The sequence below is a fragment of the Bactrocera latifrons genome, unplaced genomic scaffold (assembly GCF_001853355.1).
Source record: "Bactrocera latifrons isolate USDA-ARS-PBARC rearing strain unplaced genomic scaffold, ASM185335v1 scaffold_115, whole genome shotgun sequence".
Taxonomy (NCBI): Eukaryota; Metazoa; Arthropoda; class Insecta; order Diptera; family Tephritidae; genus Bactrocera; species Bactrocera latifrons.
In genome coordinates, this window is record NW_017534575.1 from 968,111 (window position 1) to 985,658 (window position 17,548).

Below are 17,548 nucleotides of genomic sequence, written 5' to 3' on the forward strand. Positions count from 1 at the left end.
TTCGCGGCGAATATTTTGTGAGAGACAGGATTCGAAGCACAAACTATGTAATTTACAGCAAAGCACTTGGTGAGTATCCTGATTTCGCTCAAAAGGAAACAAGTGCAAAATAGGGCTTATTATAAATTATTTATATATAGTTCCCTTTAAGGGTGATACACTGATTATACCGACCCGCCAACATTGCCACTTCATTTTTGAAGCCCTCAGTTTCGATGATCACCGATTCATTTTTTTCCCTACGAACATTCTTTTGCGGATATGAGAAGAAGTATTAGTTCTTCGGGTGCAGAACTGAACAATGCGATGGATGCAGGAGAAATTCGGAGCAAAATTCATGGGTTTTTGCCTTCGTTTTCACTAACTTGAGACACGGTGCATTGCCTTGGTCAAACAGCACTTTCAGTTTCTTCAAATGCAGCCGTTTTTCAGCGATTTCGATCCGCTGACGCTGTTGTCAATAAAAATTATTAATTGAGTATACCAAAATATGGATGCCGTAACCTTACCAATCGACTCTTTCCACCCTTGAGATCTCCAAACACTGGTCCGAATCATCAACTCGTCGTTGATATTTATCAAAAGTGAGCTCGCGCGGCACCCACATTGCAAAGAGCTTTCTCATACACAAACATTCGTGAATAATATGATGTAGACGCTTAGTTGATATCTTTAGAGTGCCTACTATCTCCAACAACTTCACTTTACGGTCATCCAACTTTATTTTGTGAACTCTTTTGACGTTTTCGTCGGTAATAATCTGTTTTAGGCGACCACTGCGTTCATCGCCTTCCTCGTAAATCCAAGTTTTGCTTCAACAAGAGTTTTTTTTGCCCTTAAGAACACTATATTTTATCAGCACGTGCAATTCCTTTTTTATAAGTTTTTTCAGAATAACAAATGATCCGACAGCAGTCAAATTACACACTCGGCTTTAAAAGGTTAGGCTTGTCTAAAAATCTAATGAATTTAATTGTAGTAGCGTCATCTATGTGTCTAAAGACCGGGGATTTTGCAATTGACCTGTTAGGTATTTAATTTTGAAACTATATGATTTTTCAAAAAGTTTTTCAAACATCAATTGAATGTGGAGATCAAACTTTCCAACGAACATAAAAAAGTTTAGAAAATTGTCTGGAAAGAGTTGGTAAAGTTCGCTGAACGACCACTTGCTCATTTTGTGCATGTATAACTTCAAATTGCAATAACGGTGTAATGCCTATTTGTCTTCAGTTTCAATAACTTGGCTTAGTGAAGTCTACAGTACGCCTTTCCGGCGTTCCTTTCTCGAAGTTCTTCTTTGATGTATAGATCCAACCGTCACTTTCCGAGCCAAATCATCGGTGATCTTCTGTTCAGGGGTGCATAAGAGAAGAAACGCGGGAAGGTCAGAAGGCGGGAAGGTCGCCTATATCTATAACTTTTCGATAGGCAATCAACTTTTTCATTCTAGTTGAATTCTTCCCTAGTTGAATGAAGAAGTTGATTATTTGTCAATGTTTAAACTAATTGCTTTTCCGAACGATTTTTTTGAAAATTTTTCGGTGTTCATTAAATCCAGTCTGCAGAATACCGAACACCAAATCAGTACATAATTTTCTTTCAAACATTGCGGTTTTCAAGCACCAGCTAGAAACTAACACGAAAAATTCAAACCGACAACGCCGCAATCACTGTACATCTACACCCTCTGTACAATCTCTGCTGCTCTCTTATCAAGTTTTATCAATTCGCCGCATTGCTTCAAAATAATTGTTTGCAGTTTTTGTATTTTTAAGCCATTGTAATCGTGCGGCTTCTCTCTCATAAAGCGAATGCTTTGTTCATTGATGACAGGAAGGAAACTTTGGCAATGCCGGAAGTAATGTGTTCCCCTTTCAAAGGAACGCTTTGAAGTCATATTAATATGCTACTTGGGCTGACCTCAAAAGTGATGCAATTAAGAGTTGCTGCTACCGTTATTTAGCTTACTACGTGTTAGCCAAGTATTGAATTTATACTTGAATTTAATAAGCATGTAGACGAGTGATATATTTGGAGAACTAATATTACACCGGGTAGAATATTAAAAATTATAGATTGAAGAAAGATTATAGATTGAATAGTGTGCTGATACTGTAACTCCCAATCGTACTCAATTTTGGTTTCGTCGGTTCTGTTCAGACAATTTTGATACCAAAGATATCCCGGACTCTGTAGGAAAGCTATGGTCGTAAATATCGATGAAATAATAGAAATCGTCGCATCCAAGAAACCTCTTGAACGAAATTTATGAAGCGGATAAATGCTGATTTGAAAAGTGACAAAGGCTTTGCAATGTGTGTGTGGGATTTTCAGGGCATCATCTACTTTGAAGCTCTGCTGTCATCAATTGTCTGAACGAAGCGGTCAACTTTTGTTACAATAAAATTGGCCATGTTGAATTTCATGCGGAAATAAAAGATTTATTTTTACTAGCTCAGTGCTTAGACCCCTAGGATCTGAGAAATAAAGAATCGCTGAGGCCAGATCCAGAAAGTATGATTCGTAAGATATCCAAATTCATTAAATTTAATAATTTCTAATAAAACAAAATGTTCCATTCATGACATATGTATATAATACTGAAGTAATTTCGAGGAACTAACTGACGTTTGAACGGGTATATAAAATAGCCATTGTCAATGGATTTTCCCTTTCCAATATAGATCAAAACTATTGTATAAACATCTCATCTCAAAATTTAGACGCTATAACTTTTCCAACTAACTATTCATCTCGGCAAACCGACGTACAGTCGACTTGCGCGCTTACCGATTGAACTCCGGAAGCGTATAATGCAGGCATGCCTTCCTTGCCTTGTATGAGGAATTTGTAGCATTACTTTGGCCGCTATATTTAGTAGTCCGATATCCTCGGTTCCAAAAGCTTTTTGTATAGGAAAGCGCGTGTTCAAAATTTTAGATATATACCTCAAAATCTGAGGAACGTTCACGTATACAGACAGAAGGACGTAGCTACATCGACTTCGATCGTCATTCACTGGATTCTTTATACATATAGCTATATATTTGTAGGGATCCCGACGTTTGTGGCGAACTTAATACAGATTCAGGTTATAAAACTATAATTCTATTTATAAATGTCAAATAGCATTCATAAAGACAATTTAGAAAATATTACACAATTTCCTAGAAGGAGTTACAAATAACCTTGTGAAATACGACAGAACAAGTAAAAATACTTTCCATTCTATGATCACTACCGTAATATTAATGTATTAGTTATTTATTTAAAACAAAAAAAAAACAAATCCAACCATTATAGAAGGTTATTGATATAAATAAATAAAATATATACTATTATATATTCTTATAAACAAAATATATATTTTTCACTTTAAAAGCATACAATTCGTTTTTAGTTTTGGCAACCCTGTGCAATTGATAAGAGATTGGGCACAGCTGATTGCTCTGAAAATTACAGTTGTCAAACCAATTTGACTTTACATTTGTTCTCAGCATTAATCGTGAGTGAGTTTTAATTTATTTGTGTTTAGAAAAGTAGTGAATAGTAAATTGCCAAAAATGCACTGAAAAATAAAATTGCAACAAAGTGTATGACCGATTAAATAGGCCAAAGACCAAAAGAAAACAAACAAATTTATAAAATTCCAGTTTGCGGCGGAGTTCAATGTAAACGCTAGACGTATCGGTTAGTAGCAACGATGTCGGTAAAGTCACAACGCAAAGCCGTTGCTACCGAGGCAATGGGGAATGCGACCGGTGAAGGAGTTTCCCATGAAAACCCCAATTATGGTTTAACTACGCGTGTTGCATTATCACGTCTGCATGATGATATTGAAAAATTGTTGCGTGAGCACGAGGCCACCTACGCCAAGGAGAGGTAAGTGCAAAAAGAACATTGCTAGACTTTCGCGTAACTGTTTGTGTAAACATACATATATACGTATGTATGTATGTGGTTGCGACTGTTTGCATACTTAATTATTAATAATATTTGGACAATTTCCAAATTTTCGTGTTGTTGTTTATTGCAGCTACTATCGCAAACTGCGTTCGGCATTCTTCAAACCAAGCGACACACCATTGGGATGGCCTGCAATCACAGCAACGTTATTCACAATGATTGCGTTGCTTATTGCTGAGGCATATCTGGCGGCGATCTGTGTTGCGGCTATCTTATCATTGGATTTGTGCGTGGTGGTGCGCGAAAATCATTTACGTCGCACCGAAATCTACCGCAAGACACGCCAGGCACTCGCCGATATACGACTCGCTGAACGTGATCTATGTGGCGAGTGGCAACCATGCAATTATCCGCATCTGTGTTGTCCAGTTTCACCTTGTGTGTCGCTGCAGTGGACATATCGCGATGGTAATATTGTGAATTTACCGTGGGCCTTATTGGTACGCGGTGATCACATTGTACTACGACCGGGACACATAACGCCCGGTCCGTGTACGGAAGTGAATGGAAAGCGCACATTTGAAATGCATGAAATATATGGCCCAACACAGGTGAATGATCCGCCAGTGCGTCCTTTAGCGCGTGCTCCACTACCAGATTTAGTATGCACATTGCAGACGACGCCGTTTCTGGATAATTTACGTGTGATTTTGGAAAACTCATTGAAGCGCCCATCGACGATATACAATCAGCAACGTTATTTGGTGGGTAGTCTAGTGTTCTATTGGAATGGTTGCTTGTCCACTGAAGTGCTAATTAAATTATGACGTATGTGAAGAATTCTATAAGTGTGCAATTATAGTAATTCTTTATAAGAAGAAGTTATTTTTAATCAGTTTAGTCCACATTTCGTGTTTAACTAATTCAATTCACTGTTTCAATATTATTTTTAAAATGTTTTTTTTTGTTTTTTATTTCAAATATTATTTTTTTTAGTTTAAACCACATCCTAAAATGTATTAACTCAAATTATTTCTTCATCCATAGCTGGTAACGAAATACATACAACAATGGGGTTTCATATGTGCACTTTGTTTGACGCTTTTCGCCGGCATGTTGCGTATCAATGGCTTGAGCAGTTCACCAAATGTCGGCACACATCCAAATGAGCAACATTATTGGAAATATGTTTTCCTGGAGACACCAGCCGCTGCAGTTATACCATTACTGCCACTCATCTTCCCCATCATGTGGATATCGATGAATCTATGGGGTGTGGCAAGACTACAGTGCTTTCTCAAAATACCACAAGTGCTCATCACTAAAGACTCGGAAAAATCCTTCGAAGAAGACTTGGATGCGCCCACTTTTGATTACAACAATATATCATTGTTGCGTTCAAATGTTTTTCGAAATTGGTGGCAACTGTGGCATGGTGATAGTGAACTACTACCTCGTTCATCGAATTTAGTGCAGGTATTGGGCTCCATAACAGCTTTGTGCTGCATAGACAAGAAAGGCATACTTTCATGGCCAAATCCAACAGCTGAGAAGGTATTCTTCTTACACGATACCGACAATGATCACTTAGACGATCGCAGCACAAGTTGTTCAACGCTGAATACCGAAAGTAATCATACGAGTCAGGCGGAGAGTAAAAACGGTGGTATTGTTGCTGAAGTGCTCGATCTAACACACGATCAACACTGTCCATTTCGTTTGGAGTTCGACGATCATGAGTGGAAATCGCATATCACATCACTTAAACCATTGGGTGCGTTATGAATTTAAAATTATTTACCACGAAGTTTTTAATACCCAGAAGAAAACGTTGAAGACCCTAAAAAGTAGATATATATATATGTGTATATATATATCTAGATGATTAGGGTAACGAGCTGAATCGTTTTAGCTATGTCCGTCTGTCTGTTTCGAGATATCGAACTGAAATTTTGCACATGTCTTTTTATCACCAAGAAGCCGCTCATTTGTCGCAACCACCGATATCGGGTCGCTATAGATATTGCTGTCATACAAGCTGACCGATCAAAATTAAGCTTTTGTGTCCAACACATATTTTTTAACAAGATATCTTGACAAAATTTAGCACGCACTATTTTCCAAGTCAGCTCTATAATCTCCAAAGAAATTGTTCAGATCGGACCACTATAGCATATTGCTATCATACAAACTGATCGATCAAAATCCAGTCGTTATGTGGAAAACTTTTTTATTGGACTAGAAATCTGCACTAAATGTGGCATGGGTTATTGTCCAAGGCAGCGCTACAATCTCTCAACAAATTGATTCAAATTGACCAATCGAAATTAGGTTTCTATATAGAAACTTTTTTATATGTGAAGGGTATTATAGCATCGGTGCAACGTTGTTTCTTGTCATATCTTATTATCAAAAAAATTCCCATTTTAGGTCTCGCAATACTGTTGAATACTTGTTCGCCGTTGACGCATGCACATTACGCGCAATTCTGTGGCCATGTAACCGCCGTGGCGATGCTGGATAAAGATTTGGTGCCAGTCACAAATCGGTATGCCCACGTTGACTCCAGTTTGACTAGCTTTTTGCATGGGTACGTAGTTCATTTTCGAAGCTTGCCTTTTCTCTTTTTGATTTCAACGTTTTTGGGTTTCTACTATTTTCCAAATACATATATATCTTTTTTCCTATATTTATAATCTTAAACCAATTTAATTCTAAATTCTTTTTTCCATAAACTTAAATTTTCAATTTTCCCGATTAAAATTTTTGTATTTTGCACAAATATGAAGCGAACAATTTTGTAAAACCATCAGTTTTAAAGTAAATAAAAGAAAAAAGAAAATCAAGCGCCAAATTCCAAATTAACAAAAACAAATATTGTATGTAGATTATCTATTGAAATAAGGCAAACTCAGCAGAAAGCGTGCTACGTACTGCTACTGAAGCGCCAACATAAACTGATTTATGCACAAAAATGCCAAATTTTATTGCGCATTTGACCGAATTGTTGAAATTCATGTAAGATGCGAAGCTATTTTCCACAGCATTACACTAACGCACTTACCCACAACAACTAAAACAGCAACAAAACTCAATCCAATTCGGTTTTTTGCATTATTTTCGCCATTTAATTCTTTTCGCCGCTATTTACTCATACTTTTTTAATGCAAATTTGTTTTTATTAACGGAACAAAAAAACTTTTGTACTCATACAAAAAGCTACGCTGACGCATTTAACGCAACAAATAAATAACAGGTTTAATTGCACTGAATGAAATATGTATAGTATGTTTTTCTCATGTTTTATATTCGCTTTACTTTTCCAAATTGTTAATTAAAAAATCGTTCGGCATGTTTTTTTTTTCAAAATTTTTAAAAATCTTTAATTGTTGTGAAATTTCTTACGTAATTAACTGCTCCGTGAAAACTCATATTTTATTGTAATAATCATTATTTATTTTATTTTATATATGTCTGTGTATGTAAACACTTTATTTCATGTCGCACACTCATATTTGTCATTGTAGTAATTTTCGCCATTTTAATTATTTGTTTAAATAATTTGCTTATTATTATTTAACTTTTATGAAAAGAATTTGAATTAATATAAAAAAAAGGTTACTTATTTTCTTTATTATATTTAAAAAATCAATACTCTCGATTTTAAATACATTGTAATAGCGTTACTTTCCCCTTTCATAGGGGTTATGGTGTAGGTAACAGAAAAAAACCGTATCTATCCATTTCTTTAGCTTTTCTAAAAAAAACTATTTTACAACAAAACTAGTTAATTATCACATCATTTGTTTAAGAGGTTATAGCCATTTGTGAATTTCGAAAAATCGAGAATTGACTTTTTTATATATGTATATGTACATAGTATATTAGGGAATATTATCTATATAAGTTCGGTTGCACCATAGCCCTTTACAAATATCAAAGACATGTTCCCTCGACAGTCGGGTCTATGTAACCGGAGCGAATTCGGGTTTTTATCAGATCAAGGACTGTCAACTTAGCAGAATTCTTCCGCTACAACAACAACAAATACCAAAGATTCCTTACAAGAACTAAATCGATCGTTCAGTTAGTGTGGTCGCTACCATATATACAATTGACTTTCATAGACTTTGAACAATAATCCATCCGAAATTTCGAAGATATCTCGTCAAATGAAAATCAGTTTGTTATTTGCTTATTGGTCCGATCTAAGCAATTGCTTCGGAGATTGCACAATGGTGTTAAACAATAAACCATGTGCATTCCCACGATAATCGGCTCTAAGTAACCGGAACGGACCCGGATTATTATCCGGTCAAAGGTTGTCAACTCGGACCATTCCTCGAAATAACTTCAGCTACGCTTTTTATTGCCACAACAACAAGTTGACACGTTTTTCCTACAAGCACTTCACTTCAGATCCATATCTAAACTGGCGGACGGACGGATAGACGGATATGATAAAATCGACTCAGGTTATCAAGCGAATCATTTATATATATATATATATATATATATTTTATAGGGTCTCCGAAGCTTTCTTCTGGTTGTTACAAACTTCACTGCAAACTTAATAAGGGGGACTCCACAAAAGTAGAACGAAAGGGCAGCAAACCACGCGATATTTTTTGCCGCTCTTTTGGCTTTTCTCTTCAGTAAGGTTTGCAATTTCATCATGGAAAGATATACGATCTCACAACGAGTCGAAATTGTGAAAATTTAGTACCGAAATTCGGAGTCAGTGGACTTTTTAGCAATAATTTTAAATATTTTTAGCCCGAATTGGATGATATGTACTTCGAACAGGAATAGGTTCCAACAGGACGGGGCCACAAGCCACAAACCACACCCGATTACCAAAAGAAATTGAATTCCATACATAATGACATCGAATCTACTTTCACATGAGAATTACTTACTTACTTTTGTAGCGCTCTTATTGAAAAACCTCTTAAACCTGTTTTCTGACTTCCAAGTGTTTGTAACCCCTTATTTAGTTCTAGCGCTTTTCAAACATTTTTATTTTAAATTCTTATATCTGACACTCATTACAGTTGCCTACCGTTTATATACGGATATTTTTATTTCTTAACTAACATGCCAAGCAGCTCACTTGTATATGTATGTATGTATGAACACTAACATATTACCTATTCGTCAATCTTCTCTACAAAATCCATTTGTGATCATAGCTTCGTATTTAAGTCACCTATTATCTAAGTGTTTGTGTATTTACAAATTTTTCAACAAAGACATTGAACATTTTCTTATTATTTTTTGTATTTGAAAATTATTTGCACTTAGTTTTTACCGTTACTTATGTAAGCAGCGCATCATTGGCACATACCTACATACATAGAACATTTCTACATACGCAACATATTTAGCCCATATTTACTCGTATCCAACTACTACACTTTCAAAAAACAAAAACACAAATAATTTTACTAATTTTAAATTTTACTATTTGCAATGTGAAATTGTGTGCAGACGTTGCCTCTGCGAATTGGCCAAACAAATCGGTTTTAAAGATTCTGCTACCGATCATTTCTCACTCGAGGGTCAGTTGGCGTCCTACAGACATTTGGTGAGTAGTCAATAAGTTTTTGTATTGTTTCTGTGAAAACTATGATTTAAATAAATACACTTGTTTAAGAAATATAATAATATATTCACTTAACATGGCTTTGGAAATATTGACTTCGAAGTTCATTGAACGAATGTCAACTTGACTAACGATAATGTAAAAAGGGGACGTTTCTCCTCATTCCTTAACATTTTTATTAGCTTCTTCAGTAGTTTGTAACTCTTTTTAGTCTGTCTGTAACTTGTGTAAACATTTAAATACTGGTACTAGTACTGGTTCTTGGTGAAAAATATAAGCAAAAAATAGTAAGACTTTTTAATTTAAATTTAGCTCGAAAACCCATTTGTCGAAATATTTTCTCCTAGGTTGGTAAGACTATCAGTGACATCTGTGCCAAATGTCATATCAAAATAATCATTAGTGTTTAGTATACGCTTGTCTTTCTGAAGTACATAAAGTAGTTTTGGGATGATTGAATTATTATTATTGAATTATGCAAAGAAGAAGTTTCATTAAATTTTATGTGCCGTATCAAATATATACTGCCGATACGTTCAGAATATTGGAAAAGGCCTTCCGTGAGTCAGCATGTCTTCTGACGCATGCACAATTGTGTTGTGATTATTTCTTTGCCGATTATCTTCACCTTCTGCTTCAAAAAACGTTTTAGTAACGCCTAAGTTTTATTTCCTATAAACAATAACACTAGATTTTTAGTTCCACGTTTTTAAAATCAAAAATAAAATCTTTGTATATTAATTTTTGACAATATTTGGTCAATTGAGTAATTCACAATCTTAAATCTGATCTACCATATGTTGTTAGGTATAAGTGCAAGCCTTTCGGGCTCAATTAGCTCCAAAAGCGTCGTTTTGATATACTATTCGTAATATTTGGCCATATCTGTTTCGTTATTTTGCATTTGGTTGTAGATTTCCATCTGTTCTGAGCTTCTAATAGATTCTTTCTTTTTCGTTTTTAGCCGGCATAATTTCGCCTCCGCTTCTCTAGAGACCCGACTTCACCAAATCGTTTGCTTTTCGTTGCCGAAAATTCTCCTATAACTGGAAAACCATATTATAGACAAATCGAGTTGACCTGTCAGTCGCCTTAAAACTTTTTACATTTGTTGACCACGCTGGAGTTTATCTTTGACAACGAGAAGGCTAACAATACCGCTATATATGGCTATATGTGTGAAAGGTAGCTTTCTGTATTTTCTAGTTCTAGTTATTCAGTAGAACTCCATAGGCTATCTTTGTGTCTATTTATTCCGCTTGGAAAATGCTAACTGAGTTTGGTAGCGATATACCAATATCCCTGAAGTATGCTCGCTTTCCAACTCCGCAATTAATTTCGGATTAGTCGGTATTAATTGAGATAGTATTCTGTTCCTATATTAAACCTCTTCTCCATTCACATCTAGAGGATATTCTCATTTGGAAGTCCCTATTGAAAGCCAACCCAGGGAGAACATAGTCTGTTTAATTTAGATTTAATTTGAGTTCGTTCAGGATATCGCTATGTTCATAACTTTTCATATTCCCATTTTCTGTCTCCTTGATTCTTATAGCAAAAAATGTGCTACTTTGCGTATGAAAAAACTGCACTAGCTTAAGTCAAGAAGAGTGGTTGCCATTGAGATAGAAATTATAAGAAGAAGACCACGGAAAGGTTTGAAAAGTGTTTTTTTTTTTTTTTTAATTTGTATGCTCGATCAAAGCATGTTTGAAATAAGTGCACCTGATTTCATGAAGATATCATAAATAATTTTCTGTTTGAGTTTGTGGATTTTAATTTTGGGGATTTTGTGTTTGCGGGTTGATGGTGTCGAACCTTTTCCATTTATTAACGCTGTACAACATATTACGATTATTTGTAACAATAAATTTTCTGAAAAATCTTAGGATATAATTAACAAAATTTTTAATCGTTTCTCCCTCTGTCACGCACATCCAGCAACCGGAAGTGGTGCGCCGTGACATCCGTTTCGCACGTCAACTACAGCTGTCGTCTAAAGTGAAGGTACCCTTTCCCCATTCACTGTCGGTGGTGATGCGGGAAAACCCTGCCGGCTACCTCTCGCTCTTCACCCAAGGCACCGCCGACATTATAATGGATTTCTGTGATGATTTCTGGGATGGCAAGGACTTGCGTCCGCTGTCGGCGCAAGATCGAAAGAAAGCGCTTGATTTCTACCAACGCAGCGCACTTACCGCTTACTGCACGGCCTTCTCGTACCGTCCGTTGCGGCATGGCATCATTGGCGCGCTCAGCGGCGTACAGCACACCGGTGGACCGATTGCGTACCTAGAATTGCCGCCCGAGTCGAAAATACGTATGCAACATGTCGATCGCGCCCATTGCGATTTCGAGAGCGGCGGCCATATACATACGAAATTGAGCCACAGCATCAGCACTGATTCGCTGTTGTTCAGCGAGAGCAAAGACGATGACATCAACGATGTGGAGGGCTGTTTCGAAATGCAATGCCATCAGGTATTCATCGGTATGGTGACGATGCAGTATCAGGCGCAGATGGACATTGTTCAGCTGGTGGAGCGACTGGAGCGCGCTTGCATACGTTTCGTACATTTCAGCAAAGAGAACGAATTGCGCTCGCGTGTGTTCTCCGAGAAGATGGGTCTGGAGTCCGGTTGGAATTGTCATATATCGCTGTTGAATGAGGCGGATGATAAGGCCTCAATGAATACGGCTGCGGATAAGGCCAAAACTAGCGGTACGTCCGGGCGCTCGGGTAACAAAACTTTGCAGAGTAATAATGAGAATACCATCAACATTGTTGAGTCCGCACATGATCACACGACAGACATTAGCACTACCATCAACAAAAACAACAACACTGCCACAAGCACCATCAATTCAACCACCAATAACGTTTCATTGCCTCATAATGTAGAAATCATAAATCAGTGCACCAGCACGCAGAACACCACCACCACCAAAACCACCATCAACATAGGTAATCAGAACAACAATAGTAGTAATATTAGTAGCACGCATCTCACACATCAAACGCACCTAAATACATCGAATATTACAGGCGGTGCAGGTGGCACCGATAACGACGCCGACGATGAAGGCAGCGACCTGCATCATCTGCTACCGCCACCCAATCTCGAGTCTTCCAAAACGCTGAGCTCCTCAGCACCGGGCGCCATCTCCAATCCCGATGACTACCAAGCGGTGCAGCTTAGCTCAACACCACCCTCGCGTCGCAGTAGCGTCAGTTGTGGTGGTGAAGGTAACGGCAACGGCAAGGACGCGCCCTTACACCTGGTGGATGGTGGCAGCAAAGCCATTGCTGATGTCGCTGACGATGAGCACCGCCAATCGGAGGACTCTGCCATGGATGAGAATTGTCGCTCGATGAGCATCATAACAGAGAGTACCGAGCAGAGCGCACCCGTACACTTTGACATGTCGAATCGCGCTAAATTGCCACGCGGCATCGAGAATATACGTCCACATTTGGAACAGGTGGACAATGTGCCATTGCAAGTGTCGCTATTCACAGACTGTTCGCCCGAGGCGACGCGCCAAATGCTCGACATTATGCAATCGTACGGTGAGATTGTCGTATGTCTTGGCTCTTCGGCTAGCAATTCAAATGCGAATATATTTCTGCAAGCCGATTGCAGTATAGCTGTCGAGCCGCTTTATCCGCAAGTTTGTCAGGATATTGCCGCTTATACGGAGGGCAACTTAACGAACAACAAATTGCGTCTGCTGCGTCTCAAAAAGGATCTCAATGGCGAGGAGAAGTACGGCAGTCATGAACCCTATACCACCGAAGAGCTGCTCGAAAGCGGTTTCTATGGCAATGATGAGCCACAAATGCGTCCGATGCAAGCTGCCGGCAATACTGTGTCCCCCGTCTACTTAGGTCGCCTGCTCAACTCGTTGCCCTGTTCCATATCCGTGTGTCGCGATGAACCGTTATCGCTGGTGTCCATTATCGAGTTGTCTCGTCGTTTTTCGGCTGGCCTTTGGAATTGCATACAATATTGGGCTTGCTGTGCCGGTGCGCTTTCGATGATCAATATTTTGAGTGCTTGCCTCTCGTTGCCGCCACTATTGACGCCGATTATGGTGCTCTATTTGATGAGTGTGCCGGTACCGTTGATTGCGCTGGCCTTGGCGCACATCGATGTCGATCCGAAGATTATGAATCGCGCCACGGGCAAGAAGCAGACCGAGTATGATACGAAGGTATTCGGTTTTGTGATATGGTGTTACGGCTGCAAATTCTTCGCTCCCATTTTGATTATGGTAAGTACGAGTTAATGGAATTCTATTTTTGTTTTCCTTAAATATATTTACACTCTATTTACTGCTCGTGCTTTGAGTTTCCAATACAGTTTCGTTAAGTTATGTTAAGTATATTGAATGATTTACTTTTTAATTTATTTATACTTTAAAATTTAGCTTTTGCCACTAAGTTTGCAACACCACGAAAGAGGTTCTAGAAAGTTAGGTTAAATTTGTTAAATGGTCAGATTTTTCATGAGACCACGAATAATCCCATTTGGGCAGCTAGAGACGCCTGTCAGCTAAGACGCTCAGAACTCCTAACTATGGATCAAAAAGACCGTCCGATAGCGCATAGTACATAGTAGCTTCAAAGTTCACGCCGATTCGCGGGGTTCGTAAAAAGAATGACAACCGAGATGATTTAACCTTAATGTGGCGAAAGCTGAACAGGAGAAAGTGTCTAGACTATTTCATCTTCCTTGTTGCAACGTTGGAAACTAAGGTCGTCCAACCTTATTTTGTGAGTGTGAATGAAACAATGGTCAGATAGGACGGCTATCAATTCGGTGATGTGAAGTTTGCTAAGAGCTAGCAGTGCAGTGGTTCTTTAACGTTCCATACTGGTCCAGAAGGCTTTTGCAACCCCACAACTTGCTGAGCTCGCGCGAGTCCCATAAATCCAGCACTCGAAAGATGGAAGACAGGGAAATATCTGCTCACCCCCACTCTAATAGAGTTTTTTACTGTTTCCGAAAATTTCGCTATGATCAGGTATCCAGACAAGTTTAATAGGGAGTTTCTTACCACTGCTAGAGAGGTCATAAGCTCCATGACCAGCTTAGAACCAGAAGTAAACTCCGCTACCTAGTAATCCAAGGAAAGGAAAGGAGAGTTCTACTTTGCTGGATTATATGAATGAGCCTAAAGAGAATGTTCAACGGGCGGCACTCATCAGTATTTGAAGGGCACTAGGGATCACTACAACCATGACACTCGCCATCTTGCACATAATGTCTGTTGACAGCGTCGGAAGGTGAATGGCTGCGAAAGTTGCTATCAGATTCAAAGAATCTGGGTTCTTAAGAAACGCGTATCTGATACCGGATCATGGAGTCGCCAAACCGAACTCTGGTGGCTCCTTCTCTGTCCATATGCCGACGAGGGAGTTGTGGGTGGGAAGAAGCCGTTGGGGGAGAGGGGCAGTGAGTCTCTTTACGGTTATGTCAAAGCTTTGGGGGGAGGTTGGTCGAGGGATTTACTGTCAAGAGCTCTCCATTAACTCAAGTTGCAGACTTCTTGACCATTGCAATGCCTTCCAAACCGCTTTATGAGCTATCAAGAAAAAATACCCTAGAACTGCTGTCGGTAGAATGATAATGGCATCACGAAAACTTGGCCAGCGCTGAGCATAAACCTTTTCGCCCAAGATCGATCGCAAGATGGTGATCTTCTTGCCCTCTGTATGGCTACCCTCCCCCTAGTTGTGGTGCTTTTAACAGGCCATTACCCCATTAACGCCCACATAGTAAAACTGGGAATGCCACCAGATGCCATCTGCAAAAGTATGGTAGAAGATGAGGTGGAAAAAACTCAACACTTCCTTCTTGACTGTCACGCATTTGAGAGTGCAAGAGTTAGACACTTTGGAGCGCATAACTTCTTTAAGCTAATTTATAAATTCGAACACAGGAGTTCTTCTTTTCTATGGCTTCACTATATATAGCAGTCCAGGTGTGATCTTTGACCAGCCACCTGACCTAACCCACCCTAAAGAAATTGTTGTGAAATTACGAACTTGTCCCCATTACAAGGAAGAAAGCTAGAAAGCTATGCACGGAAAATCACTTTCTGGAACTATGTTCTTATTAGCCTAATATTATTTCATTTCCTCAACAGATTTTCGCCTATTGCACATTTATGGCGCATCCTATCGAACTCATGGACATTGACGAGGAAAAATTGCATATCAACTTGCAAATCGCACGTATCTTCTCGTTTCTCGGCATCTTAGTACATTTCGGTAAGCACATTTAGCATATTTACTAGATACACTACTCATAGAAGCATTTTCACCTTGTAGTGGTGATTTCCGCCTGCTTCGTGCACCGCGATCACTCGCTGTGGCAGCGCAATCCCTTCCGCAATCACATCTGGGCTTTCACCTGTGGCAGCACGCTGCTCGTGCACATCGTTATCTGTGCGGTGCAGATTGTTTTGCAGGACAACTACTTCGATGAGGCATGCGGCATGTGGCCGGCGATCGCCTTTCTCTACGGTGGCAGTCTTATAAGTCTGGCGATCACGGAGATTTGCAAATGGCAGGAGATTAAGTAAGTTTCTTAAATTGAATTTATTTTTATTTTTTCTTATATTTTATTTATGTTTGTGCTTTTACAGAGTTAACACACGTTATCAGCGCCGCGCTAGGCTTGATTTTGGCACCAAGCTGGGCATGAATTCACCGTTTTAAACACATACAACCCCAACTATAATTACAATTGCGACTGAACAAGTAAGCGTTGAGTATTGGTAAACAATCTAAAGAGACTAATTCGAAATCAAAGAAACAAAAATAAGAAAACGTTGCAAAATGCGCAATAAAAATACCCTAATCTACCTACTAAAAAGGCAAAATAAAAACATATTTAAATAATAAACGATAAGCAATTCAAGACGTAGTGCCAAAGTTGCTATAAAACTTAATACAAAGCAAGGAAATTACAAAAACCGAAAACAATTAAGATTAAACGTAAATTTGTATGTAAGTACTTGTACGCCGTAAGTTGAAAGTGAAATGTGAATGCGTCGCCGACACTGCCTATTATTTAAATATATTCCAACTTTTGGAGCAATAAGCTAGCAATCTCGAAAACGGCACCGAAAATAACGGTTATTTTGAGTTTTTCCTTTTTAAAATCGTTTTGAAGATTTTGTTCAAAGCAAATATTAACCGCTATAGCGAGTTATAGAAAGAATGCTGTAAAATTATTTTTGTTTTGTGGTTTTTTTTCGGAAATTTGAATTACGGTATGTTATCAAAATTTAAAAAATATCATAACTTCAAAGCACAAAATATCAATTATAATTTATCTAAAAATCAAGCTTTAAATTATCAATAATATAAATTAAAAAAATTAATCGAAAAAATCCAACCCTAAGAAACGATTAAATCGTATTTTTTTCTGAACAAAAAAATAACTGTTACGGTCCTGTAATAATATAATAGCTGGCAGATTGAAAATATACGTACATGTGTATGTAAAGATTCTCTGAAGTCACGGCGCTAACCTGGTACTCATCAATGACCGTGTGCTGTGCCATTAAGAAAATCGAGTTCACCTTTTGCTCTCAATAAAAAAAAACGCATTTCCTTAAAATTTTTGACTGTTTCTCGCTCGCATTGACATTCAGATTCACGGCATATTAAGTAAAACATCGTAGCTTCTAAGTAAACAGTTTTTAGTGTGCTGTTACGGCAATTAAGTACATGTGTACACTTTTTTATGAACCGTTGTGTTTTATGTTCATATTTTTGTATTTTATTGTATATATTTAACGCATTTTTCATATATTTAACAAAACAAAAAGTGTTAACAAATTTTTTCATTTACTAACAAATACAGTTATGTAGAATTTATTATGTTTGATGTATGCGAAAATAGAAAATATCGCAAAAGACGACTTAAACAAACAAAACGTATAGTAATATTTATATTTACAATATTTAAATATATATTTTTTTTAATACTGCGACCGAATTTTTTAATTTTTTTTTTT

General features: G+C 38.0%; 1 protein-coding gene across 4 annotated transcripts; it reads left to right on the top strand.

The window, feature by feature from the left end:
* Window positions 1–3,498: 3,498 nt before the first annotated feature.
* Window positions 3,499–17,318, top strand: LOC108976655 (transmembrane protein 94). 4 transcript variants are annotated; one of them, XM_018945910.1, is made up of 10 exons: window positions 3,499–3,885; window positions 4,040–4,673; window positions 4,957–5,683; window positions 6,340–6,499; window positions 9,400–9,496; window positions 11,456–12,479; window positions 12,561–13,789; window positions 15,668–15,791; window positions 15,852–16,101; window positions 16,169–17,318. In XM_018945910.1, the coding sequence occupies exons 1-10, from the start codon at window positions 3,707–3,709 to the stop codon at window positions 16,239–16,241; spliced, it is 4,497 nt and encodes a 1,498-aa protein (XP_018801455.1). In that variant the 5' UTR covers window positions 3,499–3,706; the 3' UTR covers window positions 16,242–17,318. The 4 variants fall into 4 exon arrangements, with proteins under 4 accessions (XP_018801455.1, XP_018801463.1, XP_018801440.1 ...); XM_018945918.1 differs by having other exon boundaries at window positions 11,456–12,236; XM_018945895.1 differs by having other exon boundaries at window positions 11,456–13,789.
* The last annotated feature ends 230 nt before the right edge of the window (window positions 17,319–17,548 follow it).